This window comes from Aulonocara stuartgranti (genome assembly GCF_965226115.1).
Source record: "Aulonocara stuartgranti genome assembly, chromosome: 17".
Taxonomy (NCBI): Eukaryota; Metazoa; Chordata; class Actinopteri; order Cichliformes; family Cichlidae; genus Aulonocara; species Aulonocara stuartgranti.
Genome location: NC_138953.1, coordinates 8,861,017 through 8,880,241, shown reverse-complemented (window position 1 = coordinate 8,880,241; position 19,225 = coordinate 8,861,017). Strand labels below are relative to the sequence as shown.

The following is a 19,225-nucleotide window of genomic DNA, read 5'->3' as shown; positions in this document are numbered from 1 at the left end:
CCGTTGTTTTCATTCAAACTCTGTTCTGTTCATTCTAATTCCGTTGTTTTCATTCAAACTCTGTTCTGTACATTCTAATTGTTGTTTTCATTCAAACTCTGTTCTGTACATTCTAATTCCGTTTTTTTCATTCTAATTCCGTTGTTTTCATTAAAATTCCACTGTTTTGATTCAAATTCTGTTCTGTACATTCTGCTTCAGTTGTTTTTTTTTCAAACTGTGTTCTGTAAATTCTAATTCCTTTGTTTTCATTCAAATTCTGTTTTTTTTCTTTCTGATTCTGTTTCTTGTTTTAAACTTCCATTGTTTTCATTCAAATTCTGTTGTTTTCATTCAAATTCCATTGTTTTGATTCAAATTCTGTTCTGTTCATTCAAATTCCGTTGTTTTCATTCAAACTCTGTTCTGTACATTCTAATTCCGTTTTTTTCATTCAAACTCTATTCTGTACATTCCACTTCTGTTGTTTTCATTCAAATTCCATTGTTTTCATTCAAACTCTGTTCTGGGGCCTGGGCCCTGTTTCAGGAAGCCGGTTTAGTGGAAAAACTGAGTAAGTATACCCTGAGTTAACGAAAATTCTGGGTTTTCGGTTTCACAAAGCGAGTTCAGCTGCAGCCTGAGTGAGTCACTATGACGACACACTCCGTGAAGCTAACCTGCCCCCTAGCAGGTTTACTACAACTAACCCTGACTGTCTCCGCCCCTTTGTCGGAAACCTGACAGTAGGAAGTGTCGGACATGGCGTGCCACTTCCTTGAAGAGCCAGTAGATCGTGAAGCCCAAATTCTCCGCAGAGCTCTCCGCCGGGAGAGAGTGATCAGAGCGCGTTTGGACATTTTATCATTTCCTGATGATTTTCTGTGCGAACGTTACCGTTTCTCAGCACAATCTATAATTTATTTGGATAACATCCTCAGGCCATATATTACGCATGTGACACATCGCGGACATGCTCTCAGTTCATTGCATATTATTTGTATCGCACTTCGGTTTCTTGCAAACGGGAGCTTTCTGTATAATATTGGTGACGCTGAGCACGTTTCCAAGGCTACCGTCTGTCGGGCAGTCAGGAATGTTACAGTTGCACTGAAACGTCTCCTGTACTCGTCTGTGGTGTTCCCCGGTCACAGACCCACAAGATTTATCAAAGAGGGATGCCACAAAATTGCAGGTATCAGGATGACCAAAACTTAATGTATGATGTGGTGATACTTGGACTACTACTTAAATTGCACATTTATTTTCAGGGTTCCCAGGCGTGATTGGCTGTACAGATGGCACTCACATTCCAATCATTGCTCCTTCAGTAAATGAAGGAGACTATGTGAACAGGAAGTCTTTCCACAGCATTAATGTACAGGTACATAGTTCCCTGTAGCATGTCAAACTAACAAATTATTTCATTATAGTAATGGATGCTAATTTGTGTTCTCTGCACTGTGAAGATCATATGTGATGCTGCCAACATTATCACAAATGTGGAAGCCAAGTGGCCAGGCTCTGTCCATGACTCACAAATATTCCGTGAATGTACACTGAGCACAAAATTTGGACATGGTGAGTTGAGAATACTTTAAAATATATAAAGACCAATTGCTTCAGGGACATTTGAACTGAAGTGTACCCTTCTGTCTTAGGAGAGTTCACTGGCTACTTGCTTGGTGATAGGGGGTATCCATGTTTACCCTATTTGCTTACCCCTTACCCTGACCCTGAACCGGGCCCACAGCAGCGATATAATCTGGCTAATTGCAGGACAAGAGCCAGAGTTGAAATGACTATCGGAATGCTTAAGGCCCGGTTACAGTGCCTGCAAAGACTCAGGGTCACCCCAGAAAGGGCATGTGACATTATTGTGGCATGTGTGATTCTTCACAACATTGCCACAATTAGAGGAGAACACTGTCCTTCTGAACCAAACATCAGCAGTGATCCAAACCATGAACATCCTGACCCTCCCACGGACATACAAGATGGAAGAGCAGTCAGAGACACCATATGTCACAATCATTTCTTTTGACCCATCACCTCAACATGTTGAAAGAAGAATAAACAGATTTTTTGTTCAACTGGCTTTATTGGTCGCCTGTATTTCCTGTACACAAAGTATTAAAAGATGTAAACCTCATAAAGTGTCTCTGTTGCTTCCTCCTCTGTAACAGCTGTCAATGTTTCTTCATTATTTTCCTGTAGTAAAGAAATAGACAACATTGCTGTTCTACTGTAAACTCATATAATCTGTGGAGTATTACTCACAACTGCATGTTGGTCTGGCTCAACAGGAGGCTGCACCAGATGCAGTACACCACCACCATCAACTGATAGAATATGAGGTTTATACAGGTCACTTATAACTTACAAGGGACCAAATGGCAATTAACAAACATACCAAGCACCTTACACTTCATTGTCATTATGCTCTCAAAGACAACCAAGACTGAGGGAAGGCAAAATCAGTCGGAAAATAACTTCACTACAAAATAATTCATTATGGTAAAGAGTTTATCAAATGAATGTGTCGCACTGCAAAGGTGACTGTGAAGAAAGGATGTATGCACATCATGTATTATTTTGAATTTACCCCCTATGTAGGCACTTGTGTCTTGCGGGGTTATTGCCTCAGAGGATGTCCCCGCAGAGATGCCTTCGGCCACAGGGCGCCCACTGTTTTGGCTGAGGGCCAACTGCTCAGCCTCTGTGAGTGGTGGTGGTGGAGGACCCCCACCTGTTTTTCGGGCCTCCGCTTTTTTTCTGTTGGCTATAACGGGCCACATTTGAGCATACAGAGTAAGCAAATATGTACTTGTAATGTGCTCAGATAATTTCAATAAGTGCTTACAGAAAGAAAATTAATGTAGCCTCTAACTGCAATTGATTTACATCGGACAAACAGACCAAGCACTATGGCTCATAATACAATTACACCTTACCTGTTTGGACTATATTTTTATATTTCATTTTTACTTGCTGCCAGGCACGTTTGGGGCCTGTTGGGTTGCACCTGCGCTCACATCACATCACAAAATAAAATGTATAAAATAACAAATAAAATAACATATGATAAAATAACGTGTTAAATGGGTGGAAATCCCTCGATCAATGTTTAAATTAACACTCACGCATTGACTCTGTCGGCTATGTTTTGCCATGCATGCTTTTGCAGCTGTGGCTGTGTTACTTTTTTCCGCGGAATTTGCATGTTATCGGCATATGCTGCCATCAGAATTTCGGCCTCAAGCGCTGTGAAATACATTGACCGCGCCTTCTTTCCCTCCGTCTCCATGGTGACTCGCTTAATCTGTGCTCCGCTTATCAGGGCTTTATGTATCCTCGTCCGCGCGCTTCACTTGGGGTTAAAGCAACTCCGCGTTGACTGAACTAATTGTTATCAGCCTTTCTGAAACGGAATATTCCGAGTTGGACAGTTCGGGGTTACTCAACCGTGAGTGTCGTTTTTCACTCTGAGTTTTCCAAACCGGCTTCCTGAAACAGGGCCCTGTTCTTCGTACCGCGCTAAGTGAGTTAGCTGGATGAGATTGTTGACGATTTCGCGTGATCCTGGATCGTTCGGTTCCCCGAAGCCCATCCGGGACTTGCTGTCATAGCAACAGAGCCGTAAGCGTAAACCTGCTGGGGAGCAGGTTTACTTTATGTAAACAGGATTAGATCGCGGCCACGCAGGTATGTCCGCGTCATTCATACGAAAGCAACAGCGATATTCCACCACTGTTTCACCATAAATAAATAACATCAATGTAACTAAAGATAATGCAGCACTTGATCCTTTTATTGATTTCACACAGATACATACAGGTCATTCCCTAAAAAAGGGAAATGTACTATTAACATTCTATTACATGTATGTGATTATTACAGATGTAATTCATATTTCAGAGTAGTAATTGTAAATTACTTCGTGTAATCAAGATGAGAGACCACGGCTATAAAAGTGAAGGTGGATTTGGGAAGCCTGTCGCAGCCATGTCCTGTCCGTTTACGCGAGCAACCCATTGCGGAAGGTGCAAGATTGATAAGGAGAGTCCTCAGAATTCAGCGTATATTGCGGGACAGACAGGATCCTTTAGCTCAGCGCGACAGTGTGCTCATAGAGAGATATCGATTTTCCCGTGAGGGTATTATTCACTTAACCAACTTGTTGACGAGGGGGTGCAGGACCACCACCTGTCTTTTTTTTTGCTCTGCCCTTTTCTTGGTTGCTGTTATGAACAAACAAACAGAGTATTCCAGGGTCTCTTTCCAAGAGACGACAAGCAATATAAGTGATAAATATTACCATTCTGTAGAATATTCTTATATTTCACTTTTACTTGTTCCCATGTTCTAGTGGGTCCTGTTGTGGCTCTAATGTGAAAGGGGATATAATATAACATATTATAATATAATATAATGTAATATAATATTGGATAATATGGTGTGATATGATAAATCTACCCTACCGCCTACTGGTGTTGGCCAGAGGGGCCGATGGCGCAATATGGCAGCCTGGCTTCTGTCAGTCTGCCCCAGGGCAGCTGTGGCTACAACCGTAGCTGCCTCCACCAGTGTGTGAATGTGAGAGTGAATGAATAGTGGCATTGTAAAGCGCTTTGGGTATGGAACTCCAAAGTGTTCAAAATTAAATAAATAAATAGGTCAAGATGAAATAAATAACTATGTGAATAAATAAGACACAGATATGTAATGTGAGAATGATATTGTGAAATAATGGAACACATTTTGAAAAAAATGCTCATTATTGTGAAATATATTGCATTCTGCTATATAAATTTACTTATTATTGTGAAATATTATTTCATGGTCATTATTTTTCACAATAACAGAGATTATTCCTGAGGCATTTTATTTATTTCCAGCCGTTTTTAGTCCAAAATGACCTTTTTTCAAAGTCAGTCTTTATTTCAAAATCCCGTTTTTCCCGATGGTCTATTTATTTCATAATGCGACTTTTCAGCAGAATGACTTTGTCTGTCAATCAATGGGCTGGACCTTTGCACCTATTGGCTTATCGTTTACCATCGACTAGTTTTCCTGGATACCGGCTCCGCGGACGGCTACTGCAGCTAGCAACAGCGTGCTAGGTCAAAAGTCACGGAGGATGGCGGACTGGTGTGAACTTCAGCCAGTTCTGCTCATTTAAGCAAATCAGATAGAGAGGGATCATTTACCTGTAGATACTGTTTTGAGTCGTTTAGATGTTTCTGAAATGCTTGGGATGATAATTGCTCTTCAAGATGTTCGCATCGATGACAGCATTGTCAAAGGTTTAAGATCAATTCAGCACCGTGTTCGTTTGGAATACGCCGAGGAAGAACAGTCTTCAAATGTTGGCCGTCCACGTCTAGAAATCCCGGTGCAGCACTCAGGACTTTAGTGCTGTCCGGGATAACCGTCGGGGTAATTGCCGATACATTTTCTGTGTCTCCGAGCACAATTAGGAGGAAAATGACGGAGGAAGGTCTAAGGTAAGTTTATGCTGTAATTGAGCACCTGTGTGATTCTGTACACAGCATTGTTTAGGTGTTGACCTTAATTATGACGTTTGACAATGAATTATTATCGCTTACTTTTTTTTGTTACTGTCTAAACTAAGTGGGGCAGCTACGGCTAAAGCTATCGGCGCCATCTCGGCGTTGAGACACGTTTAGCAGTGTTAGCTGTTAGTGTGTTAACTCGGAGACTGGGGTCAGTGGAGCCTGTAGGAACCTTTTACACAGAGAGTAGACCCACCAGCTTTCCACAGTCTACTTACTTATCACATCTTGTTAGACAGCAGGGTCATTAGTGCTTTAAATAGTACATAGTTGAATGTTTCATTGCTGTTTGCAGTTGATTGTTCTCTGATAACGCATAACAAGGTTGATGTTAAATAGCGAGTTTATTGAAATGGTTTTGTCTATTTCAGCAGCATTATAGATATACTTTCTCTGGTGTCTTCGGTAAAGCTAAAACAAGAATACATTTACATCCTTGGTTCTTTCAGCATTAATTGGAAAACTTTGAGATTTGCTGTGCGCCTCCCAAGCCATTCTCTTTTATCCCACCTGTCAGGTATAGATGGCAATACTTTAAACAAAGTTAAATTTGTTATACCTGAAGAGAACCAATCCTGACCTAGAATGGGTGAATGAATAATTAGTTGGTAGCCAATGCCTAAGCAACTCACATAGGCCCTGGCAGACTCAATAAGTCCATCTAGGAACAGCTGCAGGAAACACCTCTTCAGTTTAGATTTAAAACATGTGCATGCTCTTTCAGGTTGATGAGGATTATGGTGTGGACTGGACAGGACAACATAATCGCTGCCCATCAAATGAGATCACCATTCCTGAGATTCAGCTCCCAGATGCACTGAATGAACAAGACCCTGCTGTGCTACCAATACTTCAAAATCACTTGTAGAAAGACATTATTACATTTAATCAGTTTCTATGTCAGGAGGATTTTTTTTTTTTTTAATTTCTACAGCTTTGTAGCTAATACTGACTCAAAACAGCATAACCAATTTCATTTTCAACAAAACAGTGAGTGGCTATAAAACAGGATTTGTTTTATACAGCTGTCACTTTAATGATATTCATTTCTTGGTTGGACATACAGTACATGTCAACTCTGAGCAGATTTAATACAATGAACACAGTAGAGTAGTGTAACATCTTAATTCAAATAATTTTTTCTAGAAATTTTTTTTGTATCAGTAGCGAGTATAAACAAAACATATTGTGTAATTTATAATGTACAGTGAACAACTGATTTTGATATCTGAACTCTTCATCAGTTTATATTAAAAAAGCCATAAATGCACACCTGTACTCTGTATTTTTCACTGTCAAGTGTATTAAAAAGAACTAGAACTCACTAGATTGTCCGTTTCTTTGAACACCGAGTACAGTAATGTGATGCAAGAAAGAAGAAATGGTCTAATTTTACCATGTGGTTATGGAATCAATCGTAAACCAGACCAAAACCTGAGTCAGTAGAGTTGAGACACACCTGAATGTCCATTAGAAATGACTCATAGGTACAGTAGTGTGCAGGAAGACGTAGTACTTCAAAACCGGTGGAAGACTTTGGAAGATTGCTGTTGACCACTTCCACAGTCATTTCTCGGCAAGACTTCCCATCCTGTCCAAAACTTGATGAGGGCTTTTTGTTGTGCACAAGATGCTGCAACAGAAGATTGTTTTAAACTATAATGACATCCTATATTCATTATTTTGAATCTTTTATGGAGAAATACCATAAAGATGACCACTTACATACAGGGCACCAGACATTTTTGCCCCACTCAAATTGCTGTTGTAGCTTTTATAGATATTTTTATGTTAACAAAGCTAAAAGTAGTCTACATACAATTCTAGTGCAACTGATAATGCCACCACTCTTATGTATTGCATGGAGCAAATAACAAAACAAAATTATACTATAGCGTAGAGCTGGGCGATAGAACGATAACGATATGTATTGCGAAATAACTTTTTCTCAATAGAAAAATTAAACTATTGCGATAGACCTCACCGCTCTTGTCCTTTTTATAAAAAAATAAATAAAAATAAATATCGTGATATGAAAAAATCTCATATCGCCCAGCTCTACTATAGTGTACTTTGTTAATGACCCAAGATCACTGGACTGTATGTAATTTACCAAAGTATAATCAGAGAAAACCAATGGCAAAATACCTATCGCAGCAGACTTACCATTTTCAATGAAGGACCGAAGGTAACCTGCCACTCTGCATTTATCCTCGAGAGCATTCCTCTTCTTCCTCATCTTCATCTTCTGTGGCAGGCCACAGTCATTTTATAGCTTTACTTATCTTGTAGTCTTAAGAGCATCAGCAACATTAGGTGTATTTTTATTAAATGTAACCCAGCTGTTCAACTAACCCACGCATACAAAACAGTATATTGGTGTTTTGTGTCAACAATTAATGTTCATCCTTCATAAATTAACCAAATAGCTTTACTATTCAGATGTTAAAAGATGTGACCTGACCTTACCTCACAACAGGGAGCAGTCTCTGATTCCCTTGGTAAGAAAGGAGGAATGATGTCTGATCTTTCTGTCAGAAGCGGCCATACCATGGTTTCCTTAAGCCCTTTCCTCAGCTGCTTGACTTGACGACTTGTTTGTGTTATGACCTACAACGGTGAGACCAAACCAAAACTGAAGTTGGAGTCTGTAAAGTGACACACACTTTAAATGTTAAATATTTAAAGAACATCCACTGTACTAGTAAAAGCATTTTCAAATTATACCCACTTACAAAATCACTACGTTGAACTAAAATTGCTTTCTTTTCTTTCACATAGATTACTTGTCTTCCATATTAGCACAGAAGATAAGCCACTTTAAAACAGTCATGAATAACTATTACCTACAACAATGTAAATAGTAATACAGACATTAACCCAGAAGACAATTATTTTCTCTTACCTAATTTATAGAATTCTTTGCTATGATAAAAAACAGTATTAAAAAAAATCTGTGACTAAACTGATTAAAAAGCTCATTTTTGCCAGACAGACAGACTAACCAAGCAATAATAACATATCGTTACTTACCCTGAACAGCGTTTCGTGGAGTGGAGCTAGCTGTGATAGCGTTAGCATTTGCTAACGTTAACACTGTGCGGTTGTGATGAGAACTTGGACCAGGGACCACTTCATCTCCAGTACACTGCTGCAATACGCAGACTGAGGTGAAGACGTTCAATCTAAGCGGTTAGCAAGTTCTCTGAGTAACTCAGAAACGGACTTGTTTCCTGCAGCCATGCCCTTCACAAGAATTGATACACCTGTAACGTTATTCGCGCCCAGTGTTTTGCATTTGTCGGTGCCTTAAGTTTATTTTGAGCTGCATACTGCCGCCAGCTGCATAGGAGACGCATTGCACCATTAAACCTAAATCGACAATTCATGTGCTATTACTTATGTCTGAGTAAAGGAGCAACCAATCACACAACTGGCTCCGCCCTGTCTTTCTTGATTGACAGACAAAGTCATTCTGCTGAAAAGTCGCATTATGAAATAAATAGACCATCGGGAAAAACGGGATTTTGAAATAAAGACTGACTTTGAAAAAAGGTCATTTTGGAATATAAACGGCTGGAAATAAATAAAATGCCTCAGGAATAATCTCTGTTATTGTGAAAAATAATGACCATGAAATAATATTTCACAATAATAAGAAAATTTATATAGCAGAATGTAATATGTTTCACAATAATGAGCATTGTTTTCAAAATGTGTTCCATTATTTCACAATATCATTCTCACATTACATATCTGTGTCTTATTTATTCACATAGTTATTTATTTCATCTTGACCTATTTATTTATTTAATTTTGAACACTTTGGAGTTCCATATTTGGGTGCCTTGAAAAGCGCTATATAAATCCACTCCATTATTATTGTTATTATTGAATTACTTACGAGTTTGATTTGTCAGCAACTTTCTGCCAGCCCTCTCTCCTTGCTTTTGCAGCCTTTGCAGTGTTCCCTTGCGTTTTAATTAAACTCTGAAACTCCTGAAATCCCTCACTCAAGAGTTCTTGCTCTGCTGCCGAAAAATACCGAGCGCGCTCCTTCGACATTTTCGCCGACCAATCAAAGGGTTGCCGATCAATGTTTCTACTATCGATGCGTAGCCCCTGTTGGGCCACCCAGTGATCTCACATTACTTCATCCAGCTGTACTAATCGTCAACAACAGGTGTGTTCGGGGAACCGGAATAGCGAGCTCAGAGTTAGCGCGATGATTTGGTCTTGGATGTTTCATTTGATCTTGGATGTAGTAAGCGACGTACGAAGCACAGGGCCCTGTACATTCTAATTCCGTTGTTTTCATTCAAACTCTGTTCTGTTCATTCTAATTCCGTTGTTTTCATTCAAATTCTGTTCTGTACATTCCAATTCCGTTGTTTTGATTAAAATTCCATTGTTTTGATTCAAATTCTGTTCTCTACATTCTAATTCCGTTGTTTTCATTCAAACTCTGTTCTGTACATTCTTATTCCGTTGTTTTCATTCAAACTCTGTTGTTTTCATTCAAATTCTATTGTTTTGATTCAAATTCTGTTCTCTACATTCTAATTCCGTTGTTTTCATTCAAACTCTGTTCTGTACATTCTAATTCCGTTGTTTTCATTCAAACTCTGTTCTGTACATTCTAATTCTGTTGTTTTCATTCAAACTCTGTTCTATACATTCTAATTCCGTTGTTTTCATTCTAATTCCGTTGTTTTCATTCAAATTCCATTGTTTTGATTCAAATTCTGTTCTCTACATTCTAATTCCGTTGTTTTCATTCAAACTCTGTTCTGTACATTCTTATTCCGTTGTTTTCATTCAAACTCTGTTGTTTTCATTCAAATTCTATTGTTTTGATTCAAATTCTGTTCTCTACATTCTAATTCCGTTGTTTTCATTCAAACTCTGTTCTGTACATTGTAATTCTGTTGTTTTCATTCAAACTCGGTTCAGTACATTCTAATTCTGTTGTTTTCATTCACACTCGGTTCAGTACATTCTAATTCTGTTGTTTTCATTCAAACTCTGTTCTGTACATTCTAATTCCGTTGTTTTCATTCAAACTCTGTTCTGTACATTCTAATTCTGTTGTTTTCATTCAAACTCTGTTCTGTACATTCTAATTCCGTTGTTTTCATTCTAATTCCGTTGTTTTCATTCAAATTCCATTGTTTTGATTCAAATTCTGTTCTCTACATTCTAATTCCGTTGTTTTCATTCAAACTCTGTTCTGTACATTCTATTTCCGTTGTTTTCATTCAAATTCCATTGTTTTGATTCAAATTCTGTTCTGTTCATTCAAATTCCGTTGTTTTCATTCAAACTCTGTTCTGTACATTCTAATTCCGTTGTTTTGATTCAAACTCTGTTCTGTTCATTCTAATTCCGTCGTTTTCATTCAAACTTTTCTGTACATTCCAATTCTGTTGTTTTCATTCAAATTCCACTGTTTTCATTCAAACTCTGTTCTGTTCATTCCAATTCTGTTGTTTTCATTCAAATTCTGTTGTTTTCATTCAAATTCCATTGTTTTCATTCAAACACTGTTCTGTACACTCTAATTCCATTGTTTTCATTCAAATTCCGTTGTTTTCATTCAAATTCCATTGTTTTCATTCAAATTCTATTCTGTACAATCTAATTCCGTTGTTTTCATTCAAACTCTGTTCTGTACATTCTAATTCCATTGTTTTCATTCAAATTCTGTTCTGTACATTCTACTTCAGTTGTTTTCATTCAAACTCTGTTCTGTACATTCTAATTCCGTTTTTTTCATTCTAATTCCGTTGTTTTCATTCAAATTCCACTGTTTTGATTCAAATTCTGTTCTGTACATTCCACTTCTGTTGTTTTCATTCTAATTCCATTGTTTTGATTCAAATTCTGTTCTCTACATTCTAATTCCGTTGTTTTCATTCAAACTCTGTTCTGTACATTCTAATTCCGTTGTTTTCATTCAAACTCGGTTCTGTACATTCTAATTCTGTTGTTTTCATTCAAACTCTGTTCTCTACATTCTAATTCCATTGTTTTCATTCAAACTCTGTTCTGTACATTCTAATTCCGTTTTTTTCATTCTAATTCCGTTGTTTTCATTCAAATTCCACTGTTTTGATTCAAATTCTGTTCTGTACATTCTGCTTCAGTTGTTTTTATTCAAATTCTGTTCTGTACATTCTACTTGAGTGGTTTTCATTCAAACTCTGTTCTGTACACTCTAATTCCGTTGTTTTCATTCAAATTCCGTTGTTTTCATTCAAATTCCATTGTTTTGATTCAAATTCTATTCTGTACAATCTAATTCCGTTGTTTTCATTCAAACTCTGTTCTGTACATTCTATTTCCGTTGTTTTCATTCAAACTCTGTTCTGTACATTCTAATTCTGTTGTTTTCATTCAAACTCTGTTCTGTACATTCTAATTCTGTTGTTTTCATTCAAACTCTGTTCTGTACATTCCACTTCTGTTGTTTTCATTCAAATTCCATTGTTTTCATTCAAACTCTGTTCTGTACATTTTAATTCCGTTGTTTTGATTCAAACTCTGTTCTGTACATTCCAATTCTGTTGTTTTCATTCAAATTCCACTGTTTTGATTCAAATTCCATTGTTTTGATGCAAATTCTGTTCTGTTCATTCAAATTCCGTTGTTTTCATTCAAACTCTGGTCTGTACATTCCACTTCTGTTGTTTTCATTCAAATTCCATTGTTTTGATTCAAATTCCGTTCTCTACATTCTAATTGCGTTGTTTTCATTCAAATTCTGTTCTGTACATTCTACTTCAGTTGTTTTCATTCAAACTCTGTTCTGTACATTCCAATTCTGTTGTTTTCATTCAAATTCCATTGTTTTCATTCAAATTCTATTCTGTACAATCTAATTCCGTTGTTTTCATTCAAACTCTGTTCTGTACATTCTAATTCCGTTGTTTTCATTCAAATTCTGTTCTGTACATTCTACTTCAGTTGTTTTCATTCAAACTCTGTTCTGTACATTCTAATTCCGTTTTTTTCATTCTAATTCCGTTGTTTTCATTCAAATTCCACTGTTTTGATTCAAATTCTGTTCTGTACATTCCACTTCTGTTGTTTTCATTCAAATTCCATTGTTTTGATTCAAATTCTGTTCTCTACATTCTAATTCCGTTGTTTTCATTCAAACTCTGTTCTGTACATTCTAATTCCGTTGTTTTCATTCAAACTCGGTTCTGTACATTCTAATTCTGTTGTTTTCATTCAAACTCTGTTCTCTACATTCTAATTCCATTGTTTTCATTCAAACTCTGTTCTGTACATTCTATTTCCGTTGTTTTCATTCAAACTCTGTTCTGTACATTCTAATTCTGTTGTTTTCATTCAAACTCTGTTCTGTACATTCCACTTCTGTTGTTTTCATTCAAATTCCATTGTTTTCATTCAAACTCTGTTCTGTACATTTTAATTCCGTTGTTTTGATTCAAACTCTGTTCTGTACATTCCAATTCTGTTGTTTTCATTCAAATTCCACTGTTTTGATTCAAATTCCATTGTTTTGATGCAAATTCTGTTCTGTTCATTCAAATTCCGTTGTTTTCATTCAAACTCTGGTCTGTACATTCCACTTCTGTTGTTTTCATTCAAATTCCATTGTTTTGATTCAAATTCCGTTCTCTACATTCTAATTGCGTTGTTTTCATTCAAATTCTGTTCTGTACATTCTACTTCAGTTGTTTTCATTCAAACTCTGTTCTGTACATTCCAATTCTGTTGTTTTCATTCAAATTCCATTGTTTTCATTCAAATTCTATTCTGTACAATCTAATTCCGTTGTTTTCATTCAAACTCTGTTCTGTACATTCTAATTCCGTTGTTTTCATTCAAACTCTGTTCTGTACATTCTAATTCCGTTTTTTTCATTCTAATTCCGTTGTTTTCATTCAAATTCCACTGTTTTGATTCTAATTCTGTTCTGTACATTCCACTTCTGTTGTTTTCATTCAAATTCCATTGTTTTGATTCAAATTCTGTTCTCTACATTCTAATTCCGTTGTTTTCATTCAAACTCTGTTCTGTACATTCTAATTCCGTTGTTTTCATTCAAACTCGGTTCTGTACATTCTAATTCTGTTGTTTTCATTCAAACTCTGTTCTCTACATTCTAATTCCATTGTTTTCATTCAAACTCTGTTCTGTACATTCTAATTCCGTTTTTTTCATTCTAATTCCGTTGTTTTCATTCAAATTCCACTGTTTTGATTCAAATTCTGTTCTGTACATTCCACTTCTGTTGTTTTCATTCAAATTCCATTGTTTTGATTCAAATTCTGTTCTCTACATTCTAATTCCGTTGTTTTCATTCAAACTCTGTTCTGTACATTCCAATTCTGTTGTTTTCATTCAAATTCCATTGTTTTCATTCAAATTCCGTTGTTTTCATTCAAACTCTGTTCTGTACATTCCACTTCTGTTGTTTTCATTCAAATTCCACTGTTTTCATTCAAACTCTGATCTGTTCATTCCAATTCTGTTGTTTTCATTCAAATTCCATTGTTTTGATTCAAATTCTGTTCTCTACATTCTAATTCCGTTGTTTTCATTCAAATTCTGTTCTGTACATTCCAATTCCGTTGTTTTCATTCAAATTCCATTGTTTTGAATCAAATTCTATTCTGTACAATCTAATTCCGTTGTTTTCATTCAAACTCTGTTCTGTACATTCTATTTCCGTTGTTTTCATTCAAACTCTGTTCTGTACATTCTAATTCTGTTGTTTTCATTCAAACTCTGTTCTGTACATTCCAATTCTGTTGTTTTCATTCAAATTCCATTGTTTTCATTCAAATTCCGTTGTTTTCATTCAAACTCTGTTCTGTTCATTCCAATTCTGTTGTTTTCATTCAAATTCCATTGTTTTGATTCAAATTCTGTTCTCTACATTCTAATTCCGTTGTTTTCATTCAAATTCTGTTCTGTACATTCTAATTCCGTTGTTTTCATTAAAATTCCATTGTTTTCATTCAAACACTGTTCTGTACACTCTAATTCCATTGTTTTCATTCAAATTCCGTTGTTTTCATTCAAATTCCATTGTTTTGATTCAAATTCTATTCTGTACAATCTAATTCCGTTGTTTTCATTCAAACTCTGTTCTGTACATTCTATTTCCGTTGTTTTCATTCAAACTCTGTTCTGTACATTCTAATTCTGTTGTTTTCATTCAAATTCCATTGTTTTCATTCAAACTCTGTTCTGTACATTCTAATTCCGTTGTTTTCATTCAAACTCTGTTCTGTACATTCCAATTCTGTTGTTTTCATTCAAACTCTGTTCTGTACATTCCACTTCTGTTGTTTTCATTCAAATTTCATTGTTTTCATTCAAACTCTGTTCTGTACATTCCACTTCTGTTGTTTTCATTCAAATTCCATTGTTTTCATTCAAACTCTGTTCTGTACATTCTAATTCCGTTGTTTTGATTCAAACTCTGTTCTGTACATTCCAATTCCGTTGTTTTCATTAAAATTCCATTGTTTTGATTCAAATTCCGTTCTGTACATTCTAATTCCGTTGTTTTCATTCAAATTCCGTTGTTTTCATTCGCATTCCACTGTTTTGATTCAAATTCTGTTCTGTACATTCTAATTCCGTTGTTTTCATTCACACTCTGTTCTGTACATTCCAATTCTGTTGTTTTCATTCAAATTCCATTGTTTTGATTCAAATTCTATTCTGTACAATCTAATTCCGTTGTTTTCATTCAAACTCTGTTCTGTACATTCTAATTCTGTTGTTTTCATTCAAACTCTGTTCTGTACATTCCACTTCTGTTGTTTTCATTCAAATTCCATTGTTTTCATTCAAACTCTGTTCTGTAAATTTTAATTCCGTTGTTTTGATTCAAACTCTGTTCTGTACATTCTAATTCTGTTGTTTTCATTCAAACTCTGTTCTGTACATTCCAATTCTGTTGTTTTCATTCAAATTCCATTGTTTTGATTCAAATTCTGTTCTGTTCATTCAAATTCCGTTGTTTTCATTCAAACTCTGTTCTTTACATTCTAATTCTGTTGTTTTCATTCAAACTCTGTTCTGTACATTCCAATTCTGTTGTTTTCATTCAAATTCCATTGTTTTGATTCAAATTCTGTTCTGTTCATTCAAATTCCGTTGTTTTCATTCAAACTCTGTTCTGTACATTCCACTTCTGTTGTTTTCATTCAAATTCCATTGTTTTCATTCAAACTCTGTTCTGTACATTCTAATTCTGTTGTTTTCATTCAAACTCTGTTCTGTACATTCCAATTCTGTTGTTTTCATTCAAATTCCGTTGTTTTCATTCAAACTCTGTTCTGTACATTCCACTTCTGTTGTTTTCATTCAAATTCCATTGTTTTCATTCAAACTCTGTTCTGTACATTCTAATTCCGTTGTTTTGATTCAAACTCTGTTCTGTACATTCCACTTCTGTTGTTTTCATTCAAATTTCATTGTTTTCATTCAAACTCTGTTCTGTACATTCCAATTCCGTTGTTTTCATTAAAATTCCATTGTTTTGATTCAAATTCCGTTCTGTACATTCTAATTCCGTTGTTTTCATTCAAATTCCGTTGTTTTCATTCGCATTCCACTGTTTTGATTCAAATTCTGTTCTGTACATTCTATTTCCGTTGTTTTCATTCAAACTCTGTTCTGTACATTCTAATTCTGTTGTTTTCATTCAAACTCTGTTCTGTACATTCCACTTCTGTTGTTTTCATTCAAATTCCATTGTTTTCATTCAAACTCTGTTCTGTACATTTTAATTCCGTTGTTTTGATTCAAACTCTGTTCTGTACACTCTAATTCCGTTGTTTTCATTCAAATTCCGTTGTTTTGATTCAAATTCCATTGTTTTGATTCAAATTCTATTCTGTACAATCTAATTCCGTTGTTTTCATTCAAACTCTGTTCTGTACATTCTATTTCCGTTGTTTTCATTCAAACTCTTTTCTGTACATTCTAATTCTGTTGTTTTCATTCAAACTCTGTTCTGTACATTCCAATTCTGTTGTTTTCATTCAAATTCCATTGTTTTCATTCAAATTCCATTGTTTTCATTCAAACTCTGTTCTGCACATTCCAATTCTGTTGTTTTCATTCAAATTCCATTGTTTTGATTCAAATTCTGTTCTGTTCATTCAAATTCCGTTGTTTTCATTCAAACTCTGTTCTGTACATTCCACTTCTGTTGTTTTCATTCAAATTCCATTGTTTTCATTCAAACTCTGTTCTGTACATTCTAATTCCGTTGTTTTCATTCAAACTCTGTTCTGTACATTCTAATTCTGTTGTTTTCATTCAAACTCTGTTCTGTACATTCCACTTCTGTTGTTTTCATTCAAATTTCATTGTTTTCATTCAAACTCTGTTCTGTACATTCCACTTCTGTTGTTTTCATTCAAATTCCATTGTTTTCATTCAAACTCTGTTCAGTACATTCTAATTCCGTTGTTTTGATTCAAACTCTGTTCTGTACATTCCAATTCCGTTGTTTTCATTAAAATTTCATTGTTTTGATTCAAATTCCGTTCTGTACATTCTAATTCCGTTGTTTTCATTCAAATTCCGTTGTTTTCATTCGCATTCCACTGTTTTGATTCAAATTCTGTTCTGTACATTCTAATTCCGTTGTTTTCATTCACACTCTGTTCTGTACATTCCAATTCTGTTGTTTTCATTCAAATTCCATTGTTTTGATTCAAATTCTATTCTGTACAATCTAATTCCGTTGTTTTCATTCAAACTCTGTTGTGTACATTCTATTTCCGTTGTTTTCATTCAAACTCTGTTCTGTACATTCTAATTCTGTTGTTTTCATTCAAACTCTGTTCTGTACATTCCACTTCTGTTGTTTTCATTCAAATTCCATTGTTTTCATTCAAACTCTGTTCTGTACATTTTAATTCCGTTGTTTTGATTCAAACTCTGTTCTGTACATTCCAATTCTGTTGTTTTCATTCAAATTCCACTGTTTTGATTCAAATTCCATTGTTTTGATGCAAATTCTGTTCTGTTCATTCAAACTCTGTTCTGTACATTCCAATTCTGTTGTTTTCATTCAAATTCCATTGTTTTCATTCAAATTCCGTTGTTTTCATTCAAACTCTGTTCTGTACATTCCAATTCTATTGTTTTCATTCAAATTCCACTGTTTTGATTCAAATTCCATTGTTTTGATGCAAATTCTGTTCTGTTCATTCAAATTCCGTTGTTTTCATTCAAACTCTGGTCTGTACATTCCACTTCTGTTGTTTTCATTCAAATTCCATTGTTTTCATTCAAATTCCGTTCTCTACATTCTAATTCCGTTGTTTTCATTCAAATTCTGTTCTGTACATTCTACTTCAGTTGTTTTCATTCAAACTCTGTTCTGTACATTCCAATTCTGTTGTTTTCATTCAAATTCCATTGTTTTCATTCAAATTCTATTCTCTACATTCTAATTCCGTTGTTTTCATTCAAATTCTGTTCTGTACATTCTACTTCAGTTGTTTTCATTCAAACTCTGTTCTGTACATTCCAATTCTGTTGTTTTCATTCAAATTCCATTGTTTTCATTCAAATTCTATTCTGTACAATCTAATTCCGTTGTTTTCATTCAAACTCTGTTCTGTACATTCTAATTCCGTTGTTTTCATTCAAATTCTGTTCTGTACATTCTACTTCAGTTGTTTTCATTCAAATTCTGTTCTGTACATTCTAATTCCGTTGTTTTCATTCAAATTCTGTTCTGTTCATTCTAATTCCGTTGTTTTCATTCAAACTCTGTTCTGTACATTCCAATTCTGTTGTTTTCATTCAAATTCCATTGTTTTGATTCAAATTCTGTTCTCTACATTCTAATTCCGTTGTTTTCATTCAAACTCTGTTCTGTACATTCTAATTCCGTTGTTTTCATTCAAACTCGGTTCTGTACATTGTAATTCTGTTGTTTTCATTCAAACTCTGTTCTCTACATTCTAATTCCATTGTTTTCATTCAAACTCTGTTCTGTACATTCTAATTCCGTTTTTTTCATTCTAATTCCGTTGTTTTCATTCAAATTCCACTGTTTTGATTCAAATTCTGTTCTGTACATTCTGCTTCAGTTGTTTTTATTCAAATTCTGTTCTGTACATTCTACTTGAGTGGTTTTCATTCAAACTCTGTTCTGTACATTCTATTTCCGTTGTTTTCATTCAAACTCTGTTCTGTACATTCTAATTCTGTTGTTTTCATTCAAACTCTGTTCTGTACATTCCAATTCTGTTGTTTTCATTCAAATTCCATTGTTTTCATTCAAATTCCGTTGTTTTCATTCAAACTCTGTTCTGTACATTCCACTTCTGTTGTTTTCATTCAAATTCCACTGTTTTCATTCAAACTCTGTTCTGTTCATTCCAATTCTGTTGTTTTCATTCAAATTCCATTGTTTTGATTCAAATTCTGTTCTCTACATTCTAATTCCGTTGTTTTCATTCAAATTCTGTTCTGTACATTCCAATTCCGTTGTTTTCATTAAAATTCCATTGTTTTCATTCGAACACTGTTCTGTACACTCTAATTCCATTGTTTTCATTCAAATTCCGTTGTTTTCATTCAAATTCCATTGTTTTGATTCAAATTCTATTCTGTACAATCTAATTCCGTTGTTTTCATTCAAACTCTGTTCT

At 35.2% G+C, this 19,225-nt stretch overlaps 2 protein-coding genes across 4 annotated transcripts in view; both read right to left on the bottom strand.

The window, feature by feature from the left end:
- Window positions 1–4,939, bottom strand: part of LOC309692000 (uncharacterized protein) — a 62,131-nt gene extending 57,192 nt beyond the window's left edge. For all 3 annotated transcript variants that reach the window (XM_082510103.1, XM_082510101.1, XM_082510102.1), the window contains exon 1: window positions 4,899–4,939. The gene's annotated coding sequence lies outside the window, so the exon portion shown is untranslated. The remainder of the gene's footprint in view (window positions 1–4,898) is intronic.
- A 1,627-nt stretch (window positions 4,940–6,566) lies between these two features.
- Window positions 6,567–9,002, bottom strand: LOC309692001 (uncharacterized protein). The gene is made up of 4 exons (XM_082510104.1): window positions 8,589–9,002; window positions 8,025–8,165; window positions 7,722–7,803; window positions 6,567–7,188 (listed from the first exon to the last, which is right to left on the bottom strand). Exons 1-4 carry the CDS (start codon window positions 8,634–8,636, stop codon window positions 7,073–7,075), a joined length of 387 nt encoding a protein of 128 aa, XP_082366230.1. The 5' UTR covers window positions 8,637–9,002; the 3' UTR covers window positions 6,567–7,072.
- Window positions 9,003–19,225: the final 10,223 nt, after the last annotated feature.